The 26,355-nt window shown below is 30.9% G+C and overlaps 1 protein-coding gene across 1 annotated transcript; it reads left to right on the forward strand.

The window, feature by feature from the left end:
* Positions 1 to 386: 386 nt before the first annotated feature.
* On the forward strand, positions 387 to 24,428 carry LOC118203505 (inositol monophosphatase 1). Its single transcript, XM_035375788.2, has 8 exons — positions 387 to 627; positions 3,262 to 3,395; positions 5,551 to 5,643; positions 5,756 to 5,801; positions 6,357 to 6,465; positions 7,574 to 7,679; positions 10,304 to 10,455; positions 22,972 to 24,428. The coding sequence occupies exons 1-8, from the start codon at positions 559 to 561 to the stop codon at positions 23,079 to 23,081; spliced, it is 819 nt and encodes a 272-aa protein (XP_035231679.1). The 5' UTR covers positions 387 to 558; the 3' UTR covers positions 23,082 to 24,428.
* The last annotated feature ends 1,927 nt before the right edge of the window (positions 24,429 to 26,355 follow it).

A 26,355-nucleotide genomic window follows, 5' to 3' on the forward strand; every position in this document is an offset into this window, starting at 1 on the left:
TAGCTGAAATTTTGGGGATATGAATGACACATGAGTGTTTTATTCAGTTAGAACTGCAAAATTGTAAATATCTAAATTGAATAACGTAAAATCATGGAGTATAAGCACTCCGTGCGCAAAAGTTACAATGCATAGTAAATTCTAATGCATGACTTCAAAAGTATTTAAATGTAAAATCATGCAGAGATATCACTGAAACCGATCCTGTTTTAATCTCTCAGAAAAGATTTAATGGTATTTCACGTATATTTTTAAAGACTTTCAGATTCAAATATTTGTTTTAAAATATTAATTTATTTTAGAAACAACAATTTTTCCACCTTCGTTTTTAAATTATCAACATTTCAGAATATTTCTACAGTTAATGCGTCATGGCAATCAATCCGCTCGATCACGTGATGTAAACAAACGCGGCTGAGTCGTTTAAAGGGATAACTTACTTCCACATTGTAACATTTCCACGAAGAGCTGTCGAATTCGTTAGTGGTTTTGGAGTATAAGTGAACACGATACTTTCAGAATTATTTGCATATTTCGCTAGTAACTTTAAAGCTTAATATGGCTTCAATCGTAGATATTGACGAATGTTACAATGTGGCTGTTAAGCTTGCTCTAGAAGCTGGGGAGGTAAGAATGCTATCAATTACGTTATTTAGTGATTAATTTATATTTATGTTATGTAATGAACTCGTATCGTATTATTTGCGGGTAAAGTGCAGAATCGCCCACTTATTTGTTTGGCGCTTTTTACAAGAGTAAGAAGAACTGGATATTTGTCAATTTTCTTTGACTTTTTAAGTGAAAATAGGTCGATGTGGGCATGGATAATGTCAAGGAAGTGCGCAATGCCATTTTTGTGCAATTCTAGGCTGTTATTTTAAGTGAAAATAGGTCGATGTGCACATGGATACCGAGTATGTGCAATTCTTAAAAAAGCGCTAAGCAGTGGGTGATTCTGCACTTTCCCCTTATTTAATATGAAAAATGCATTTCATGGTTTGGAAATTCGTCGTTAATTTGTGCTTCTTTTGTAATAGCAGTTCTAACTTAAAAGAATCGATCTGAATTTCATAGCTTTTAGAATTTTAAATTGTAGATTATCATGAAACTATATAGCTTAATTTTATATATAGTTTAACATGTAAACTAAGGCAATTAAATAATTTTTCACTTAGCCTTAATTTGGCTAATCTTTGGAATATGGTAACAGGTAGTGTGGCGACATTTTGGTAAGGAACATTTTGGTTTAATTTGCTAGGACTTTAGCAAATTTTTACATCGAAAAGAAACATCTAAGCATTTTTTTTTTTTTTTGAAGATATGTTTATATTCTTCAATTTACTTTCTTTCTTATTAGGTATTGCATATCACATTTATATATATCTATATATCTAAAGCTGCCTTATGCTCAGTCCTTTTTTTTTTTTTTTTTTTTTAGAACATCTTTAGAATCATTTTAGATGTGTTACTGCCTAATATTTGAGTTAATATTCTACTATAAAACAAATAGAATGATGATTGGTTGGATTCTCATAAACTAATTAGCTTAATATCATCTTAATTCCATAATCATTAGACTTCTTTCGAAGAATTCTTGTAAAACTAGAGTTCTGTCCAGAATATAAGAAAAACTTTAAAAAGAAATTGTATTAACTAATTATCGATTCCCACAGTTAATGTAACCAATTATTTTTCAAAATTTCATACCTAAAGTGAATATTTTTAATACTTCTAAATAAAATTAATTTATAGGTAAATCTGGTACCAGCTGTGAAGATTGTTTTTTTTCTAGTATGATGTTAAAATGTATTTGAATATTGAGTTTAGCCATGCTATTTGTTGGCTGCTAATTTTTCTTAAATTTAATACTGGATAAAAGTATAGTGTAGGGTACCCCTTGGTGAAACTTGGCGGTACATGGATACCGATTTTGTGCAATTCTTTGACTCGTTATTTTGGCTTGCGAAGCGGCAATGTTTGTGCCAAACCTCGCCGCTACTCAAAGCCAAAATAACAAGACAAACAATTGCACAAACTCAGTATCCATGTACACATTGACTTATTTTCACTTAAAAAAAAAAAAAAAAAAATCCCCGAATTGCACAAAAATGGCATTGCACACTCCTTTGACTTTATCCATGTACACATCGATATATTTTCACTTAAAAAGTCAAAGGAGCACCAAATTCTACAATATAGGCAAACAAAAAATGCATAATCTCAATAAAATACATTTTATACCAAACAATAAAATAACATAAAAAACGAAAAACATGTTATACATTTAAGCACTACCAAAAGCAAATATTCACTTACCATGATTTTCGAGTTCACTTCGTACACCCAGAGCCATGTAAAAATCAAAATATCAATCATACTGAAATGACTTTTTTCAAACTAGGTACTCTTTCTTATCGAACTCTTCACATAGTGACCATCTGAACCTTTCTTCCTACAAACCCATTCAAATCCATCTAAACGGTTTTTACGTTCGACTAAACGCATATCCTTCCTACATACAGGACACTTATAATGGCTACTAAGTAAACCTTCATTAACACACCAGTCAATTAAAGCTCTTTTCCCCTTTCGCTCCAAATCATACAGAAACTTCAAATTAATCTTACTACATTCGGCCATTCTACCGTCTAAAGAATCAAACCAACACACACCTCAAAAATGCTTACAAAACATCCCATGATTCAAAATTTCCCAGAATCATGCACCCGATTACGTCACAATAAGGTTTCCATAACATTCAACTACTCAGGCTACCATAAATGAAACAACAACTTGGTGATAAATCAAACAACAATTTTGCCATAATACAAGGGGTACCTTAAAGTCTACTCTACCCTATTACTGTTTATTTTAAACAGCCAGCCAGTGTCCTTTTATAATTTTTTGCAGTTTTATCTTAATATGTAATTAGTTTTCTGTGTTGGAATTTATATTTGGGTTATTGATTTCCAATTAAATAAATTATAAAAGTATTAATTATGGCAATTAATCCATGTAAATTAAGAATTTGTATTAGCTGAGTTTATAGTTATTTATATGGAACATTTATGAAATATATTAATACTGCTTTCTGTTATATAGGGATGCTTTTATCTGTAATTTCTTTGAGTTATTTGTGTATTATAGAAAGGATTCTTTATCAGTACTTTGATGGATACTAGAATTTATCTTAATGTTATCACAGTTTTTATATATGTTCTTTAATCTGTTGTGTTTAAAATATATGATTTTATTTGATAGATTATTAGAAATGCTATTTACAAAACAAAAAAGGTGGAAACAAAAATCAGTAATGTGGATTTAGTTACTGAGACTGATAAACTTGTAGAAGAAGTTTTGAAAAAGGGCTTTAAAGCCCATTTTCCTGACCACAGGTAATTTTTTTTTTTTTTTTTTTTTTTTTATAATTTGAAGATGAAGTAATATATTTAAAGTATGACACATTTTTCCTGATTTGATGTAGCATTTTAAGCAGTGAATTTTAAATATAAAAAACAACTTTATGTTAGTAAAGCACCATATTAGTTAAATACATATAAATAAGATTGGTTGCATTATGAAAGAAAGATAAGAAGAAATATTTGGAAATCCTCTTGTGTACTTTTGACAAGCAATCTTTCATGATAAGTAACTCTGATTGTTTAGAGTTTTGTCAACTTAGATTTGAAACTTTAAAAAAAATATATTAATTCATGGCTTTTGTCACAGTGGGCATAAACACTGACAGGAAATTGCATGTGTGATGTTTATTCACTGATGAAATCTGATCCTTTATACTTTTGTAAACTGTTTATAATATCTGTGAATTAATTATATTTGTTTTATATAAATGCTATGTTTCAATAATAGACAAACGGTGAAATAAAATAATTAATTGTATTCACTATTAGATTGAAAATAATCTTAAAAACATAGAGAGTTTTTAAACATCAACAGTTTGAAAAATATTATGCTACATTAACAAAAAGAAAAGGTAAAAAAGCAATTTTATGTTAGTAAAGCACCATATTAATTTGAGCACTCACTAGGATGAAAACTGATTTAATATCTTCTTGGTGGTTCGGTAAAACCATCGAAACTAGTCCTTTGAAAATTTTGTAAATATAATGCTGATTTTTATTGTTTTACTTCTGAATTAGTATCCTCTCATTAGTTTGGAAATTTTGTAACAGTGCAAGTAACAGAAGGGCCACTATAATGAGTAGTCATTTAATTATATAAACTTGGATTACATTGTTATTTTTTATTTTGTTGTGGGGGGGGAATTTTTATTTTAAATAAGTTTTTTGAAATTATTCTATTTTGTATTTTAAAAAAATGTTATTAGAGTAAGAAACACTGAACTAATCCTTTAAGTGCACAAATAAGCCTATCTTGCCTTTCTTGTCTATAATGATTTAAAAAGCATTGTGATTTTTGAAATCACCAATTATACAATTATAGATAACCGAGTATGATATGTTGTTTGATAATGAGATGATAAAAGTAGAAACTTGGTTTTGGTTGATTTCATATTTATATATTATAAAATGTTAGAACTAAGTAATAATTAAAAAGATGATTTAATTTGTAGGTGAGTATACTTTGAAGTTCATACTGACTTAAAATATCACACTGTATCTTCTGCATTATATATGAAATGAAGTTTTTCAGTACTTTCTGACTATCCACACAACTATAGACAGAAAAGTTTCAAAAATGTGTTCATGAGGCAAAGCAGTGTAGGTTATCAAAATAGTTATGTGCCAACCCATGGCATGAGGGAAAAGTACTTTAGTGGCAATCCAAGTTAGCATGTAGCACATGTCTGTTTCGGCCAGTACACAATGTTGAGGTTATACAAATGCCAAATTTGTGCAATTGTCTGACATTTTTTAAATGAGAACAGATCGCTCTGTGCATGGTAGAACAATAATACAAAAAAAGGATTTCTTGAAAAAGGATAAGTGTTTTATTATTGATGTTTCTTGCTGTTTAAAATCTGATTGATTTATTTCTCTTGTATGGAATTATCAGTGTGCCACCATTTTAAAAATGGCTGTTGTCTTTTGTGCATCAGCTAGATAAAATTGGTTGCCAATGGGTTTGCAAATGCTGTTCAAAGCTTTTAATGAGTTTGTAATTTTTTAGTGGTAGTGCAGATAATCAGAAAGTACCATATTGGGTAACATATTATTTCTTAAGGTAAAGTGAAAGATTAATTTAAACATTTGTAATGTTTAAAAATGATTCAACAAATGAATTTTTGTTTTTATTAAAGAATTAGATTTCTTCTTATAGCTTATGAATTTGATAAAGTGATGATGCATATGTTGCAGGGTGGGGGGAAGTATCTTTCTTTTTACTTACATTGATAACTTTTCACCTACTTGTTTAAAACTTTCATTTAGGAACCTTGATATATTTGTAAACAAATTGTAATATTTGATTCATATTTTTCAATTCCTTATCTGTCTAATAAGCACAATGTCATTTTCTCACAATGAAGATATACTTTTTAGATGAAGATGTACTTAAAGAAATTTAAAGTTTTATAGGTGAGGAAACCACTGGCTGTGATTTTACAGATGCTCCTACATGGATAATTGATCCTGTTGATGGAACAATGAATTTTGTTCATGGGTAAGTTTTCTAACAACTGCTCTTCTTTCATAATAAATATAAGCTATTGAAATAACAATGCCTAATAAATTATTAATGCTAGAGTTATATTATTGTTTAAACTTTCTTATAGTTTCCCATACACAGCAGTATCAATTGGTTTTACTGTAAAAAAAAATGTGAGTAAATTATTTTGTATATAAATATGTATGTACCTTTTGGTGAAATAGCATTAGATTTACTATTTTTTGGATGTAGGTAGTTTATACATTAAAAAAATTCAATCCATGAATTTTGATTTTATGTCAGAGAAAAAGATTTACAAATATAGGACCATAATGATAAAGTTTTGGAAGATATTTTGCTTCCGTGAAGATAAATACAAAACAATGAATAAAATGTAGATTTTTCATTAAGCTATTCTATGTCTTTATTTTAGTATTTGCAATTTCAGTTTTGATATTGAATGATTTTCAGCTTAAGAATCAGTTATAGATATTGCAATATTTGAATTTTTCCTCTTATTAAATTTTTTTAATTAGAAGAGAGCTTTTTATAAATCACATTTCAATTTTTTTCTGGTTTATATTAATTTCTTTGGCTGAAATCAAGCTGGATGCACCAGAAAGGGCTTCCAACTAACATTTAGCTTTTCTGCAATTCAGAGCTAAAAACATAAAGCAAAATATACTGATTCATTGATAAATTATTTTTAATACATGCATTATTTTTAGGTAGTTTTGGGAGTTATTTATAATCCAGTCCTTGATAAAATATATTCTGCTATCAAAGGAAAAGGCTCATTTTGTAATGGAAAAAAGCTTCATGTTTCTGGGACCACTGGTAATTATTAAATTAAATTCATATTTGAAAATATTTTTCTAAAAATGTTTCAAGTTCAGAACTGTTTTATGATATATATTATTTTTGTTCTATTAAATTATAATAATAATTTTGTTTCATATAAAATAAATAGATAATTTGCCTTTAAATGCTTTTATATGCAATGCCTTTGGAAAATTTCATAAATAATGATTTAGTAGATATAGATGACTGAATGAAAATGAATATTTTGATAACCTTAATGTGTTTGTTTATGTGCATATATAGATATGTAGCTCACTTTGATTTGGCTTTTATTGCCACTTGACATCTTGATTTTTTGGACATTAATTTTTAAAAATTCTTAGAGATATTCTTTTTAATTATAAAAGCTTCCTTATAAGTAAGTTAAGGAAGTAAGAAATAATCAAAGTTAATTTTTGCTCCATTTATTAAACTTCTGAGTGGACAGCTTTAAGGATTTTTCATGATAAGCTGTGTTTGAAAGACATTTATTGACTAGATTTGTATAATTATTTATTTTATGCTTTGTTTTCATAACAATCTCTTCATTAAGATGGTAGTTAAATCTCTAATTAAATCTAAGGAAAATTAATCTAATCTCCAAAATTAAATCTAAGGAAAATAATGAAAAACAAGATATTTTAAATAATGAGGTAATACTACATACTAAGTTACAAGGAATCTCATTACCTGCTGGAGATAGTTATGTCCTTGAGAAAGTTAGCTATTTATTTTTGGATAAACATAATCAGCTAGTGTTTATTGAGTTATTGTTTATTTTTTAACTTGATACTGAAATGTTGAAATATAGAAATTTTTCTGATACAGATATGCTTAGATTCACATTTGTTTAAAAAATAGTTTAATATTTAGCACATTATTCAAGAGCAATACCTTGAGAAATGATTTGATATGAGATAGTTTCATTAATATTACTGAGTATTATTTTTTAAAGAATTGTAAAAGAGTTATTATTTGGAAAAATTAATTCAACTTGAATTTGAATTAAACTTGAAGTAAATGTATGAGCATTACATGCATCTCTTAAAGGTTATTTAGAATTCATCTTCAGTTTTTAAATTTTTCTTATTCTCTGTTCATATAGAATTATCAAGTACACTATTAATCAATGAACTTGGTGGTTGTAGAGATCCTGAAGTTATGCAGCAAATTTTCACAAACTTTACAAATATGGCTTTAAAAGTTCATGGGTAACAGTTTTAATTTATTTTTGAATATTTATATGACAACTTTGTTATGTAATTTTTTCTGTATATTATATTTAATTCAGTTTACGAAAATATTTTAGTTTTATTCTGATTTATGTTTCATGCAAATTAAATACTAGTTTAATCATTTATATTTTTCAAACTTTTTAATTTTTTCATATATATATAATTACAAAACAATTTTGTTAAAGCATAATAAAATCATACCTAATATTTTTACACATTAAGCTGCTGAAGCATTATCAGTAAAAACATAATGTAAGAAATTTAGAATTAAGTTTTCACTAAGATAAAAAATTTTAATTCATAAGTATCAATTGATTTCAATGTTTTTCCTCCTGATGAAGTGCCATTGAAGTTGATTGAATTCCTCTTCTATTATGTTCTTTCTTCTTTAAATTTCATTGATTTTTTTGAATGGGGTATTGCTTGTTTGAAGTGTTTTGGTTTTAACATTTATTAAATTCTTTTTTGCATTTATAGGATTATTTGAAATTTATTACTTGTGAATTTCAATTTTTGGTCTTTGTGAAAGTTGTAAATTAGTTCTAAATTTCTTACTTTATATACTATATGTATAATTTATTTCAGTATAGTTTTTAAGAATGCTTTCAAATAAATATTTTTTCAATGTTCCTCAAAATTTGCTTTATAGAAATAGTAAATTACTGTGACATGCTATTAGTGTTATCTGAATGTGTTAAGTTTTTTACTATGGATTAAGGTATATTTAAAATAAGATTTTTAAAAATAAAAGTTGGAATATAATTCATTAATTGTAGAAATACATATGAATGTGATTTCTGATGTTAAACAGACTGCGTGCATGGCTGTTGTTATTAATGTCATCAAAATATTAGTTTCATAAAAAAACTTACATTTCTGAATTTATATTCTTACATTTTATCTGTGCATATTATTATAACAAAATGTTTTATTTTTTAAAATGATACAGTTTTCTGTTAAATTAGTTTGATTAACATTTAATGTGCCAAGATTTTCAACAGGGTTGGGTTTCGTATGGCAGAAACATGTTTCTTTCAGGACAACAAAAGAAACTGAGACTGGGAGGAGGGAATCAGAAGAAAAGAAAAGAAATGGAAGAAACTAGAAGAAATGAGTAATGATGCATCCATGGTGCTACAAAAGGGAATAAATTTACTAAATGTAGCTTAATATAATTGAAAATAACTGCTTTATTATTCTGCAATAAAATGCAAAATAATTAATTAATTTTCTCCAAAACATTCTATGAAAAGTGTGGTAGAATTCTTATTGATTTGTCCTTAAGAACTCTTTGTGAATATGAACACAGCAACTCCGAGGTACTCTAGCCCTTCAGGTGATCACCATCTTGGTGAGATGGCGGTTCAGTATTGTGGGGTGGCAGAATCGGTGCTATGCATTCTGCTGCTTTTTACTTAAATTCTTCTGGAGAATACCTTTTTAAATGCTAAACATTTAGCTGCTTCTAATTCTGTTGCTTAGTGCTTTGTCTAAACTTAAAAATTTCGTCATCCCTAATTTTTGCTGGTTCGTGCTTCTGTAAATTCTAAAATTTTGCACCGGTTGCACTAGCTCTGGTATTGGTGGGGAATATAGCATTTTTCTATCTGACCTGAACACTGCAGCTGTTGCCCCTGCTATGATGCCAGTCCTTTGGGAGGTTAGCATTTTTTTAAAAATCTAAATTAAACAATAATTAGAAGCCCCAATATTACCATGTTTGCATGTCATCTGGCTAGATTTAAACTGATGCTCTAATATCTGGAATCGCCAAAGTCCGGATGATTCTGAATTTCAGACTTTGTTCTGTATTTATCAAAAAGGGTTATTGCAGTCATATAAATAAAGCTAGTTAAAAGAAAATGAAAACATTTAAATTAGTTATACAATAGTATGACATATGAATAAGAGATAGCTATAATAATGTAAATAAAAATTTTTTTGTTCAAATAGTTTCTTCCATTTACCTATTTCTTCTGACCAGCTTTTTCCTTCCCCCTCTTTTTTTCATCCTCCCTGGTGTGGAAGAAATTTGCATACCTTGGTCTTCAATGTATCCAAAAAACAGAGAACAGAGTTTACTTGCTAAAAAAGAACAAAAATCTGTTATTAAAATGCATACAATGCCTTATAATTTAAACATTTCTTTATTCATGTATTTGACTTTTATGATATTTGACATATAATTCTTACATTAGTAACTCACTTTTTATTAATTAATATTTCAATTTTATGTATTATCATTTAATGTAAATACAATTTAATAAGAACCTGTTTTTAATGCCAAGAAATGTCAAGATTGTGAATAATTCCAGATTAATGCTTTCGTAAATGTGTATAGATGATACATTACAGTGATGCGAGACTGCTATTCAAAATATTCTCTGTAAAAATCTGTCATGTGTGCAATGTTTCTGTGAAAATATGCCCTTGAATAAATTTTCAAGCAATAAATGGTGAAGTTTATAAATTTTCTGTTTCATGTAATAAGTAAAACTCTTCTTTAAAATATTATTTATGTCATGCTCTCGTGAAAAAAATAATGTAAAGGATAAGTTGTAATTGAATTTTTTTTTAATTTTTATTTTGTTTTTGTGTAGAATAAGAATGATGGGATCTGCTGCATTGAATATGTGTGCTGTAGCTAGCGGTCATGCAGATGCTTATTATGAGTATTCTCTTCACTGCTGGGATATGGCTGCAGGAAAAATTATTGTAGAAGAAGCAGGTGGTGTTGTAATTGATCCAGAAGGTAACACATTGAAAATAATCTTAATATATCCACCATCATATGAATGTAAACCAGGAAATAATATTATATAATTAACATTTTACATTAAACATTTTAATAGTATTCTAAAAGGATTTTATTTGAAAGCCTTAAATATTTTAAACTTCCTCTAATTGACTGAATTTTATATGTGCAGTAGTTGTTTTATATTTATTCTGTAAAGGTAGGCAGATTTAAATTTCTCTTTTTTTTTTTTTCTTGCTTAGTTTTACAGTTTAGAATTCAGAAATTTTCCTTCTCAAATTTTAATGATATTTATTACACAAAACAATAGCAAAGTCAAGGTTATTTCTTTTTTAAGTTTTCGTTATCCATATCTAGAGCAAAAGCACATAGAATCTAAAGAAATCATATAGGGAAATGTATACAAAATAAATGGTGTGATATTCCAGGAAGTCTTTGTTGAATTATTAAGGGAAAAGTTATTGTAATTAAATACAAATGATATGAATAATTTAGGTATTCCAACAGTTTCACATTTTAAAATGTGGGATAATGCAGTTTTAGGGTTGTCATAAAATGGCAAGGGAAGGCAGGGTTGCCACATTTGGCAAGAAATCGCCAATTTGGTGATAAAATTGGCACTATACTATGGACGGTTTGAGAACCTTCTGGAACGAATTCTTACCGGTTTAGCCCAGAATGTTCCCGAACACCAGTCAAAAGCTATATAAACCCTGCTGGTACACGGAGAGTTAGTTACGAGCGTGTGTTAGATTGCGAGTTAGTCAGTATCGAGTCCTGCGGAGTCGATCGAGTTGACAGCCGGCCAGCGAGTTCTGAGTGGGTCGTCGAGTGCACCGAAGGAGTCTGTTAGAGTATCGTGGTTAGTGCATCATCGAGAGAGTGTGTTGGGCTCCGGGAATGACTGAACCGAAGAGTCGGCAGCTGTGCTCGTGTGTCATCGAGTACATCGCGAGTTGTAGCGTGGAGAGTCTCGAGAGTACATGGAGTTCCGAGAACGACCAAGCAGAGTCGAGAGCTGTACTCCGGAAAGCAGAGTCATGTGCTTTGCAAGAAACTGTCTCCACCATGATAGTCTGATAACTTGAAGGCTGTGTCGCTGATCGTGTCAGCGTGTTTATAGGAGTTCATCGACGACTGTAAAACTTCTTTTGGAGCTGTCCTGACAATACTGGCTAATAAAGTGTGTTTCGATACTTCATCAAGTAGTGTCATCATTATTCACTCCAAATCCATACGAACCCCGTACGAACATGAAGGAAGAAAATAACGCAACAACTGGTGTCAGAAGAAAAGAAAAACGCAACTATATGATACTTAATATAATAACATAAAATATAACTGATCTCTAGAGACTATTAATATTAACCTTTTAACTGTCAAGTTATTTTGATGATTTGGATGCATAAATTGTCAACTTTTTTTTTTATTCCAAAAATGAAATGTTTGCCTTGCAATCAAATAATCAAAAGAATGCCACGCACTTTGAACTTTAACCTCTATCCTTTGAAACCTTCAGTAAAATGCTGCCATCTGTTGAAATGAAGCTGAAATAAACTTTTCACGATATATATTCGGCTATAATAATACGATGCACTCAAAAAAAAATTAGCTCAAGTAATATTTGAGCATGACATTTTGGAATACCAGTGCTGTGCCCGAGATTATTTCGGGCATGACAGTTAAAAGGTTAATTCCCTGGAGGATGAGGAAACTTAAAAGGGGGTCAATGATGATTAAGGGGTTGACTGGGAATTGTAGTGATCACCGCACTACAATGCGTGAGAGGCGCGCGCCGGATGAAGACAAAGGACAAGTATTGACATGACTCAAGAGAGGAGAAGCAGACAGGTGTCGGAGTTCACTGACACTCTGGATATGATATTTGGAGGCATGCTGTTAAAAGCTTCTATTGTTACGATTTAAGAAATGTTATGATATTTCTAGGAGTCAATAGGCAAATATGCACCAACAGTTGATCGGCATAATCAAGATCTCATTGATTACAAAAAATATTAATAAAACTGATCATTAATTAATTGTTCATTGATGTAAAGCTACATCATACAGTGTCTTAACAGATAAGTATGGTAAGTTTTGGAAGCTAAAAATAATCTGAAAATAAATTTGTTACCCAACTAACATTATTAACTTTTCTCTGTTCTTACCTAGAGGATGCAAGCTTTAGTCAAATCAGTAATTCTCTGCAGACAACAAGAAACACATCGAATATTTTTGAGCAAAGAGAATTAAGTTAAACTGTTTTATGCCAAAAAAAATGTATTAATACATCTGGAGCAGTAATCACATTAATTAAAATCAAATTTTTGAGCACTGAGAATTCTTGTAAAATTAAAAAGTAATAATATAAAAAACAATAAAACACAAAATTGACACAAACCTTTTTCTTTTTAAAAATCTTTATTCATATTCTTAGTCTAATTGTTATTTTTAAGCTATTTATGTGCAATTATTTTTAATATGATTGTGTTGTGTTTTATAGAAAATCATTTTTTTAGAAGAGGTGTAGGGTTATTAGGGGGTTTATATATATATATATATATATATATATATATATATATATGCTGGAGAAGGGGAAAATGAGCAATGCTCTTGCTGGGACTCTAACCTGGACCTCTCGAATATGCACTGAGTGTGCTACCGTTACACCATGATGGCATGCAGAAAGGAGGAAAAAAATACTTTATATACTGCATCAGATAAAGGGCGACTTGGATTAGGGGATCCAATCGCCAAATCCTGGTGGTGAAGAATCATGATTCACCACCTTTTTAGTTCGGGCACCACTGTGGAGTCCCATTTTGATGCTGGAGATGTGAAACATGAGCAATGCCTTTGCTGGGACTCTAACCTGGACCTCTAGAATACGCGCCAAGTGCGCTACCATTGCACCATGATGGCTTGCAGAAAGGAGGCTGAAAATATTTTATAGGGTTTGTTTCAAGAGAAAGCATGGGAATCCTTGCTATAAACTAAAACAAACTGTTAAAATCATCATTGAGTTATGCAAATGTTTCTTTTGCAGTAAAGGAGGACATATGCAAAGGCTGTAAATGAAATATATTTTCATTTACAGCCTTTGCAAATTTTTTTCATTGTAATACAGGAAAAACAAATGCTGATTCTAATTTTAAAAACTTCGATTTATTATGGTAAGGTGCCTTAATAAGAGCATATCTGAAAGAGCAGATGGGTTTTCTGATTATGCAGATCTAGTGTAAAGGGTTTAACCCATTAACCGCCAAAACTACAAGGAATGTTTCTTTTTTCATGAAAATAATAACAAATATTAAATTAAGCATTTATAACATAAATTCACATTGAAAATTAAAAAAATGCTCTTACCTGTGGAAAATATGAGTGTTGCGTTCGCGCAACGTCAGCGGAATAAGACTACGGATGTTTAGTGAGTAGGATTGTACTCGTGTCATGTTTCTTTTGAGTGGAGCGCAGGATTACTTTTTAGTTGTATAACGTTTTATAAATCTACAAATCACTTTACTTGTAATTAATTTAATATTGAAATATGCATTGTATTTCTTTTACAAATAGATTATTTCAGTTGAACGATTCAAGCATGAAAAGCTTGATTACAATCATGATGTAAAGCTGCGTTACATACTTTGCATGTATAAACAGTCTGGCTATGGTACTCTTTACAACAAAGTCTTTTGTTAATCAACGGACTTACGATAAAATGTCTACCATCTCCATGCAGTGGTTTTTGAATGCTGAATTTACTGTAAGACTTTCTGTTGCTGATCTATTTCTGGCTGATTCTACACTCTCAATAGGAGTTTGCAAAAGGAATAAGGCATTCTCACATCTGAAATCTAAAAGAGACTTTATATTTCCAGTAGTAAAAAGTGGTGATATTTAGTAAGTTTACATACGGTCTCACCTCATATAATTTATCAGTATTGTCAATTTGACTATTGTCAAATGCAAATTCTGCTTCATATTCCTGTAATGCAAATGTGATATCGATTCTCGTACAACAGGAACAAAAATGTCCTTATCAAAAAACCAATAAAATTTTTCTTGAGGTAAAGAATGATATCCTGTATGCAATAATATTCGAAAAAATCTTCTCATATAGGCTTCAAATGCAATAAATTCTGGGCGCATTTTTTTTTTTTTTCTTTTCTGCACTGAGCGTATATATTTGTCTGTTCAACGAGAAGAGAGTCAATGTCTAAACCAAAACGAAAACCTGTGCACTAGTTTTACCTTGTATTTTGTCTTTTATAATTTCTCTTCTATCTCTTTTTTTATATTCTTCTGCTACAAAATTGACAAAGTAGATGGACAGAGGCAGAGGTAGGATGAAGGACATTTCGCTTATTGCCAAAAGTTAACATGGAAATAAAGACCCACTGTGCTAGCCTAACACAGTTCTTGACAGGTCATGGACCATTCCCAGCATACCTGAACAGATTCAGACTTAGGGATACTCCTTTCTGCGAATGCGGAGAGGAAGGCGACACGGAGCATTATTACTTCCATTGTGTACATACAAGAACCTGCCACTTGAAGAAACCAGCGGATTGTGCCTGGGCAATGTGGACGACTAACACACTCAAAAACAGAATAGCTCTTGATAAAATAGAGAAAATCTCAGGACACTGCCTAAGCAGAAACAACCGTGGATAATATTATAATGTTTCAAAAGTTCAGAACTTAAAGCAGATAACCAGAATAACGCTTAGTGCCTTGCAGTTAACAATATGTAAAAACTGTTATTAGTATATAATATTCAACCTTGTTACTCTGGAGTCTTCCCCGCCGTGATGGTGTATAATTCCATTTGGTTCATGTCCGTGGTCAGAAGCCATCATAGCGGTGCACTCACTCACTCACTCATGAGACATAACTAACTAACGGTTCCTTTTTTATCCACTTCAAGAATTCAGTCTTCTGCTTTTTAAACTTTTTAGTATGACTATAACTGCTTTTAGAAGGTTGAAACTTACTTCTTACGTGAATTTCAACTTCCCCAGCAGTATCATTTGGTAAAATATCATTGTCATTATTTAAAACATTGCCATTCCTTTCTTCTTCGTCACTAGATTATGCAATTTCTGGGGGAACAACAACAATATCAGTTTCATTCTGGTCATTATTAACATTATCATCATCTGTTTCTTCATCAAAAAATCTTTGAAAGGCTTCTTCTAATGTAAGATACCTCGTTCTAGGCATTTTTAAACAACCAGAACATGAACCAGAACATTGAAAGGAATGAGGGAAAAAGGAGATTGACTACCCATTTCCTGTGCACAACACCTATTTTCCTTTCCTTCCCAACACAAATATAAACATCTGACTGATGTAATATTCTGATAAACGGTGACCTTGACTAAAAATAGATCACTCATAAAGACGGCGATTCTTTCTCTTTCGTTAAATATTTTCAGCAAAAATACCCGGTCAAAAATTTTGCTTAAAGTATGAGATTAATTATTATAAACAAAGAAGAATATTGAATTGAAGGCAAATATTTTTTTACAGATATAATCTTCATAATATTCCATACACAAAATCATCTGCTGGTATAAAATATCTTGGGTAGTTATATTTATATATGCATTTATTTTGACCGTTGCGTCAACGCAACACCAGCGGCTAATGGGTTAAAATACATGATACATCAGAGTGCCAAGAAGGTGTAGGTCAATTCACAATGTTATTTTTTGCTAGAAATTGTTGGTGGCTTGGAGGAATATTGTGATTGGCATTCTTCATAATTTCAAAAACATTGATGGGCTTATGATGGCCAAACGTGAATATTTTATGTTCTTAGGAAAGGCTTTTCACCTTTTTAAAGCCATTTTTTGTAATCTTAAATCAGTTAGGCATACAAATTAAACCTATGCATGTAAAGAACTTGCAACTACTGGAAATAGTTGTAAAATCTTTGTATGCCTATTATGTGTCTTTAGCTACTATTTATCTTTGCAAATGATTGAAAAGAACCTATAGTAAAGTGAGCACATGTCCCAATTTTGGCAGGACAGTCCCGCTTTTTGGACGGCTGTTCCACGTACCGCCGATTTTTAAAAATGTCCCGCTTTTTAGAAAACATCTGCATTTCTTATTTTAAATGTACTGTAAAAATATATTACCTATTATTTATTAATTATTTTAGTGAATCTAAAGAAATAAAAAACACATAAAATGCATTCAGAGTAAACTAAATTATGCGATGTAATGAGTTAGATTTACTCGGTGGTGTTCGATTATTATCATCACGTCTCGTCAAGGAATATGTATTGTCAATGGAGGAACAGCTAGAATTAGCTGAAGGGCTATTTGCTTTCCACACCATAAACCACAATCAAAGTTTCAGATCAACTGATTGTACATCGCAAATGATCAAAACATTGCACGACAAAAAATTTGCATGTGCAAGGACAAAAATCGAAGCAATTATTTATAATGGTTTTTCACCATATTCGTTTTCACAATTGCAGAAGGAATTAGATAAATACACATTTATATCCATATATTATGATGCTTCCAACCACAAAGATTTAAAATTATTTTTCAGAATTGTTAGACTTTTGATCCAAAAACAGGAATTAAAATTAGAATATTAGATTCTGTTTTATTGCCGGGTGAAACTTCATAAATAATTGATTTAATAAGTACAAAAGTTAAAAAAGAATAATTTGAACAATAAAATTATTGCCTATTGTGAGGATAACACTAACGCAAATTTTGTTGGAAAAGCTAGAAGAGGCATCAATAACGTTTTTACAAAACTTAACGAATGTTTGAAACAAAAATTTATTCAAATGGGTTGTACAGCGCACATTCTACACAATACTATTCAAAAAGAATCTGACTTACTTCCAGTGGATATTGAAAATATTATTGCAAAAATTTATTCGTATTTATATATATATATATATACATATATACACATATTTGAAAGTTTGAAGGATTTTTGTGAAAGCACAGAAATTGAATATAAAAGAGTTATTGGTTACGGCAAAACACGATGGCTAGTTCTTTTATCAGCTATAGAAAATATTTTCAAAATATACGAACCATTAAAATCATACTTTTTATCACAAGATAAATGTCCAAGAATATTGCATCTCTTTTTTGAAAATGACACATCACAAATTTGGCTTCAGTTCATCCACAGCCAAGCTACATTATTTCACAATGCTGTGAAAATTATTGAATGGGACAAAATTTCAGTTATGGGAGTGTCAAATGAAATTAATAATTTAAAAACAAAATTGCGAGAAAGAATTGATAACGATTACATTCCTTTAGGTTATTCGAAAGAACATCACTAAGTTGGAAGAACATGGTGCCATTAAACGACCTGATTTTCTGAAAGAAGTCAGCAATTTTTATAAAGAATTGATAACGATTACGTTCCTTTAGGTTATTCGAAAGGACATCACTAAGTTGGAAGAATATGGTGCCATTAAACGACCTGATTTTCTGAAAAAAGTCAGAAATTTTTATAATAACTGCTTGGAATATCTTGAAGAACAGACAGTTCAATTCGAGGATATTAAAAACTTTCATTAGGTTACATTAAAAAAGGAGATTTTATAGGAATATGTGGAAAAATCTTTTTAATATATTAGTAACCATTTTCCAAAAAATAATATTTGCGAAAATGATAGCTTTGATGAGATGTCATTGGTAAAAGGCCACGTTATTACTGATGAAAAAATTAAATGTTGGTTCTCTGCAGATGTGAAAGCAGACAAAAAAATGCACGGAGTTATTCCTTCATTTTAAACAGAATAGTATTCCTTATGAAAATGTTTTGAAAATTGTAGAACACGTGCTATCTGTTCCAGGAACAAATGCAGCAACAGAACGTGTTTTTTCTAGTATCAACAAAATATGGACAATTGAAAAAAAGCAGTTGAACATTAAAACTTTAAAATCTGTATTAAGCCTAAAATATAATATGACCTATTTATGTGAGAAATTTCACAATGTTTTATTAAATGATCTGAATCTATTGTAAAGTATTCACTCCGATAAAAAATATGACAGTGAAAGAAAATCATAATTTTTTGAATAAAATATTAAATTAATTAAAAGACATAATATTTTGTTCAAATTATTGTTTTTGGCAAATATTTTTATAGTTACCAATAGTTAATAATAAATATATTTTTTTGTATATTTATAGACAAGTATACGAATGTATGTAATAAAATATATTATTATGAATTTTTGGTCTGCTTTCATAACTAAATTATAATTCTTATTTCATTCCATTTGTCCCACTTTGTCTGAATGAAAATGTGGTCACTTTATCCTATAGTCATTAATGGTGAGCCACTGAGTAAAAGGAAAGGAAGATCAGATAAATCCTATTTTTCTTTGTATGAGCTTGGACGGAGAGTAAAACATATTCAGGCAGGTAGAAAAAATTTAATGATCTCTGCTGCATTTCCTTCTACTTTTTTTGCAGAGCTAATCTATGCATTATTTTTAAATATCAGCTAATAAATTTTTAGGAAATACATATGAAGCAACTGATCAACTGTAGAATTGTTGCATAAATATACTTGATCAGCATCATGGGTGACCAAGTACTTCTCTTCATGGTAAATTACCCTCAAGCCTTCTATTAGCAGATACTCATGAGACCATGGTTCATCTTTATTATCAGGGAATAGTAAATAGGAGTACACTGGTCTCTCATTCGAATGCTTGAAGGTTCAGAATCTGGTCATAAAGGCAGAATGTCTATTAACAGAGGGCCGACTGTATATTTTTGACAAAGAAAACATCTTTCGACTAGTTAGTGCTGCAAAGAAAGCTAAGGAATGGTTTTAAGAACATGATCAAAATTTTATTTGATTGCTCATATATCCAAGTGTGATAGCAAGTCCTCATTTTTTGCAATCCGAATTCCTTTTTGACAGTGGCAACGAACCTTCACTAAAGAGACTATAAATAGATTGGGTTGAAAGTCACTCGCTGTCTTTATAAATAGATTGGGTTGAAAGTCACTCGCTGTCTTCCTCCCCCTTTAAGTCAAGTGTGTTCTGCGGAAGTGAGAATGAGGCGTGCAAGACAAGTCGATAATTTTTCTCCTCATGTTTCATCATGAAATATTTCTTTTATGCCTGTGGTCGAACATGATAATACTGTTAAACTAGCCGGATATTTCTCTTCTTCATTTACTCCTATGGTTTCCTGGTAGCATGTTAGACAAGATTAAGAAGCGTAATGCTGTGATGTTTCAAGATTTTCTTCCAATCAGAATTATCCTACAAGGGCCATGCGGCGAATATTTCCTGGTGCTTCTTCAAGTGACCTTATCCTTCACAGCTACAAGGGAATGAATAATCTATAAAAAAATAGCTGGATATTTTTCGTTTTCACCTTGTGCTAAATCTCTTGCTAACATGACATCAAAAAATTACGCACGTATTTAGTGATGTTTCAAGGTTCTCATTTTTGCCTTATATGTGTAGCTTATGGATGAATTCGCGAAAGCAGTTGTGACTGAAGTTATGATTCCCTGTAACCTAATATTTGTCAATATTTCTGCTGCAGTTCTAAGTTTGAAATAAAATTGGTTTTTCACAGGTAAAATTTGTGTTGATCCATGAATAAGCCATTTCATTTAACTTAGGTTATGAAGGCACATCACGGAACTATCTTCATACTCTAACTTATTTAGGTTATTGCGGACACAATGCTAGTACTATTATCTCAATATCCTTTGGCTTATTACCGGTCATTATTTTAATTCTACATTATCTTGACATTTCAATACCAGGTTTGGCCTGAAATAAACCCACATGAGCGTTTCTGAGTAGATGTGCAGTGATTCATATTAATTTATGATTTTTAGTGAAATAAAAATGTATACAATCTGTTTTAGGTTACGTGCGTATTATGCCGTAGACCTTGAAAGTTGACTTCCATGTAAACATGAAATTTGGCGGAGATACTGCCAAAGTTGCGCCACTCGTTTCTACGAAATTCTGAAGGAACTATGCCTCTTTATTTAATAAACAATCGGTATTTGATACGATTCGTTTCTGCGCTTCGTAAAGACTTTTCGATTTCTATTTTGTTTGGCTCTCGCATTTTACTAGAAGATTTATGTAGAACGCTACGAGTATAAACTTCCCATAGGTACTTGTTCCAATATATTAGTGTATTCAGCTGACTATATCGTATTAACTAATACTCCCTTTTTTATGGTAGGATGCCATAATTTTGAAAATAATACGCTGCTTGCTGTTTTGTAGAAAGTAGGTCTCAAATTGAATACTTTACATATTTATTTATTTGAAAATGCAAGGAAAATTACAGCACTAACAGTTAATTCAAATCCTTGTTCATAAAAACTAAAGATGGCTTATTGGGAATCAATCGGGGTTACATCAAAAGAAAGTGCAGATGTTATGATTGTATTATTACGTCAGGCTTATTTGTACTTTGCGCTAAATCGTGCTGGAACTAAATAAACTTTGAGACCTACGTTCTACAGAACGGCAACCAGCGCATTATTTCCAAGTTAGCCATCTTACAATAAAAAAGTGAATATTATGCGTAATATATAGAGTTTGTTCGCAAATTTTTAGACGATTTGATTTTCATTGTAATTACAGGAATATTTTATATAAAATTTTTGTTTTATTTGTTATATTTGATAAAATTTATTGTTCACTATCTTTATTCACCGTAATTTCCAAGACAGCCTTTTGTAGTATCGGAAGAGGTATTTTATCCCATTGCTCTGGAACAGCTTTCCAAAATTTAAGGGGGGTTGTAGGTCGACGTTTGACAGTCCGCTTTTTAAAAGTGCAAAAGCGCAAAAATACATTGGTGATAGGTCAGGAGATTTAGTAGGTATATGAGGTGAGGCCTTGACACGCATTTTTTTGTTCAATATTTGCTCGGAAATTAAACAGTCGCTTTCGACGGGTCGTTGCTTGCTTTGTCTCGATGCAGTTCTACTGATTGATCACACTGTGTGTAAAGAGAAATTATTACATATTTGAAAAATTAGGTATAAAATATGTTTTTTATAATATGTGGAGTTAATATTCTTGTCAATTCCGTTTATTTTTAATTTGCCGTTATATGAAAAACCAGCAACAATCATAAATCCCTTTGAAAAATTTTATTTAGGTTTTTTGAACCATGTTCTTAGATGATAATCAATGGATGTATTTTTTTGCAATCTTTTCAGTACTCTCAAGATTTATCTACTGTGGCACATTTTTTCCATTTTCGTCCTGATAAATGTTTTTCATAAAGAATTCGGAAGCACGTATTGCTTTCGGCGGTATGTTGTGGAGAAAGACGATACACATTATGTTTTTTTCTCCTTTCAGTTCCGCATCAATCACTTTGCTTACAATTGGCACTTAGCATATTGATGATTTTGATTTGGCAGATTTTCTTTTAACATTAAAGATCTTACTTTTGCAATATTCAAAGCATTCTCTTTTTTTCTTTGGATATGTATTTGGAACAATATTTCCATTAAAAGTTAACTTTTGACGTTTTTCCCTTTGTTGCTGACAACATTACCTATTGTAGCTTTAGATATAAAAAACCATGACTTTCACAATTTTTATAATTAGCATCTTCGAATAATTTTCTTCGGAGACAACAGAAACATAACTTTCTATCCATTTCTTCTTTAAAAGTGACATTTTACATGAAAACAAAACTGTCAAGTAGCAGACGATATTTTATTCTTACAAAAATATAGTTGCAGTTAAAAAAATTCGAAGTAAAAGACTTCTTTTTCACAGGAAAAAAAAAAAAAAAAAAAAAACGTCTAAAATTGTGCCGACTCTGTATGAGTAACCTCCAACTTTCATGATTCAGTGGTAGCCAATTTTTACTGGCGACGGGATAATATTGTTGACAGCCGGCCAGCGAGTGCCGAGTGGGTCGTCGAGTGCACCGAAGGAGTCTGTTAGAGTATCGCGGTTAGTGCATCGTCGAGAGAGCTTATTGGGCTCCGGGAACGACTGAATCAAAGAGTCGTGAGCTGTGCTCTTTGTGTCTTCGAGTCATCGCGAGTCCTAGCGTGGAGAGTCTCGAGAGTACGTGGAGTTCCGAGAACGACCAGACAGATTCGGGAGCTGTACTCTAGTGCTTTGCCGTGAAGCTGTCCCCACCGTGATAGCCTGATAACCTGGAGGCTGTGTCGCTGATCTTGTCAGCGTGTTAATAGTAGTTCATCGACGACTCTAAAAACGTCTTTTGGAGCTGTCCTGACAATACTGGCCAATAAAGTGTGTTTCGATACTTCATCAAGTGTCGTCGTTATTCACTCCAAATCTACGAACCCCGTACGAACGTGAAGGAAGAAAATAACGTCTAATATAAGAAATAACTGGTGTCAGAAAAGAAAAACGTAACAATATGTAAGCACCGAGGATTAGTAGAGGTTTTAAAATTTATGTATAATTTTGCAGTTTGTAACAAGGAAAGTAATAAATTGTTTAATAAACATCTTCTTTCTAGGTGGACCATTAGATCTGATGTCTCGAAGATTAATATGTGCTTCTTCTGAAGAGCTGGCCAAGACATTATCAAAAGAGTTAAAGCATATACAGTTTCCTCGGGACCAGTGATTTTGTACTTGCTGTTTAAATTCTTTATATGCTTGTGAATTTTTAGTAATAAAATCTTATAAAAGTGATATTTTTTAACTACAAATGCAAATCCCGGTTCATGGGTATCGTTAATTAATTTCGGTTCAATAATTATCATCCTGTGGCATAAGTTTCCTCGTTGAGTTTGAATTTAAGGATTTAATCTTCTTTTTAAATAAAATAAATAAATATTTCTCTTGTGTACTTTGATACGAATTATTTTCCTACTTTTCTGTTTAAAGGCATTTTTAACTTAACCTTTAACTTCTGTTTAAAGGCATTTATAACTTAAAAATGTTTTAATTTAGTGTTTTCTAGAGATTTTGTTATCTGTTAAGTTTTTAAAATTGTTTAACAAATTGATTACTGCAATTTCTATGTAATTCTTGTGATAAGTACTATGTATATTTATTGTATGAGATAACTTCAATGTAAGAATGTTTAGTGATATATTGACGATTAAATATGTTCATTAATAGATACTACTTGATATTCATTACTGAATACTTCTTGCAGAATTAAAAATTTATTTAAATAAATGTATAGAATATATTGATTACTTAATAGTGAATTATAAATTTTATAGTAAATTATGAGTTTAAGAAGAAAGTTAAAAATTTTGAATCTGTATTATTAGGATGTGTTGCCTTTAATAATATTAAGAATTGAATATGGAGCTATTTCTCTTGAAAAGCTGTATAAAGAAATTTAGCACTATTTTAGTTGCTGTTTGATATTATGCAATATGTACAATAAATGAATCTCATTCATTTCATAAAAAATTCTTAATGAAGAAGTGTATGAAAATGAATTATTTACTATAAAAGAAATATAGTGTTGTGACTTATCCGACTTGTCGGGCAGTAGCATCAAACCAAATATAAGAATTTTATTCTGGCGCGGAGCTCGGAATGCATCTGCTATTGGAAATCATATAGGTGGCAGTATGACTTTATTTCATTTACAGAAATTTTATAAAGAATATTCTATAAATATAGCTACAGGTTTTATTTCCTTAAATATACATCTTCGTCAAATGCAATCTATGGCGTAACTAGAGCTTTTGCCGCCCCTTTTAATATGCAAACAAATAACTAAAAAAAATGTGAAAATGACATATAGAGAAATAATTTAAACTCTATATTTATTTTTGAAGAAAAATTTTAGTTCCAACATTGTACAACTGTATTAGTTTGAATTTTTTGTTTTTATTTTTTCCCCCCTCAAAACCTTCAATGGCACTGTAGAAGTCTAATTGATTGCTCCAACTGTTGTAGTGAAAGATTTCTTAAATGCAAAATAAATAGTTCTAAAATACTTTCTAAATGATTTTTTTTTTTAAAGAAAACTCTTCTCACAATCAACAGCGCATACAGCAGTGGTGAGGAAAGTTTTCAATAGTATTATTTGGAATTTTATTATGGGGAGATTGTATTGTAAAATAAAATAAACTGCAAAAATTCAAAAGGACCACACTTCTACGTTCCCGTTTCGTTTTTTCTATTAATTACGAGAATAAAACTCTTGAAATACTTCCTCTCTTAACAAGGCATTCTTTATTATTAATGTCACCGTGATGATAATTTAGTTGATATTAGTAATTTTCATTCAAAAGTTTTGAGAGAATAAAAAAAGTATAGCAAGAGTATGTAGCTGTTGAATTCTCGTGGTGATTTTTTTTTTAATACTTTACTTTGAATAAAAGCTATTTTTTCTCCCTCAGTTTATTTCCGTATGCAATTCAGAATATCATTATTCTTTACGTAACTCAAAGATCCACGCAAAAAATGTCTCTCTCTTCTAGCTATGTCCAATCTTACCGCCGTGTGAAGGGTTTACAAGGAACTAGAAGAAGGAAGAATTAAGATTCAAAATACAAGACGAGTTCACATTCGCATGAAGCTGAATTCATGGGAGGCCTAGTTTACATTCAGAGAATCGATTCTTTGTAGAACTGACAGTGTGAAGTATCAACATGGCGTAGAACCGACACTATAAATGTACACTTCAAGGTCTTTACAACCTTTTCATATTTATGATCATAACGCGTGTCGCCATCACATTTTTTTTCTGTACCTTATTTGAGACTGTTGTTCAAATCAGCCTTCATTCCTGCGCTTTTTATGAAACAAAAACCGCTAAACGGGAATGAAGTTGGAAAAAAAATAGTGAAATCTGTCATCTTCCGCAGCTATCGTTACCATGGCTATGCGGCAAGCCGGGTGGGTAAAAATATTCCTAAGGTGCCTATTCTAAATTTATTTAATTTGCTCCGGTATATGATACAAAGATCCATAGACTATACCAGCCTACGATCAATTGGATAAAATAGAAATTTTGTTAATGGTGTAATAATGAGTTGGAAGATTATTGTTTTACTATGTCTGTAACAACTTTGTAAAAGTGCACAATCGACAGCTCGCAAGTTCGACACCGTCATAAAATCGAAATAGGTTTTTGAGCCGCCTCCTCGATCTTATCAGATACTGCGTAGAAATGGCAGAAGCTGCCATTTCTATGCAGTGTCTGTCCTGTCCCAGCAGAGAAGTTTAACTTTTGTGCATTGCCAGTCCTGTACCACATTTCTAAGTGAGATCAAACGGTATTATCGAGATATTCTACAATTAAAACTTGCTTAGTACCATTTCCGCATAGTAACTGCGATCATTAGCAACATTAGGGCTGATGGAAATGGGTTTTTCAAAGGTTTGTGTATCTTCTCAGATAACACTTAAACGTTCTCTAAACTTACCCTGTGGGGTGAATTTTTTTTAATATAAAATTTAATTTTTCGTAAACATTCCGATTGGAAAATATTTATTAGGCTTTGATATATTTAGCTACAGAACGTTCCATACCTTTAAGCGCAAATTCGCTGAGGTGCATAATGAATATTTTGATGGGGCCAGTTACAAATTTCATAACGAGTAATATTTTCCCTTATAACATAAATACTAATCGCAAGAATAGAAGATCTTGTTTCGTAATTGATCTCTATGAATTACCGTCATTAATAGACAGTAAAACGTGATTTAAGTCGATAATTTTTTTAACTAGAATAACTCCGTAAATTCTGTATATAAAAGTAGGCAACTTTTTGTTTTTAATTTAAAGCATATTGCATAATTTACTAACTGGCACTTCAAAGCCCATATAAAATCTATGTTTTATATCTCTTTACAGAATCTTTCCAGCCCTTACAATATTTTGATAAAATCCCTTTAAATTTTGTCATTAGGAGTACATGTCTAGG

The sequence above is a fragment of the Stegodyphus dumicola genome, chromosome 3, assembly GCF_044657685.1.
Source record: "Stegodyphus dumicola isolate Sdum_Otavi_A_Nest chromosome 3, ASM4465768v1".
Classification (NCBI taxonomy): domain Eukaryota; kingdom Metazoa; phylum Arthropoda; class Arachnida; order Araneae; family Eresidae; genus Stegodyphus; species Stegodyphus dumicola.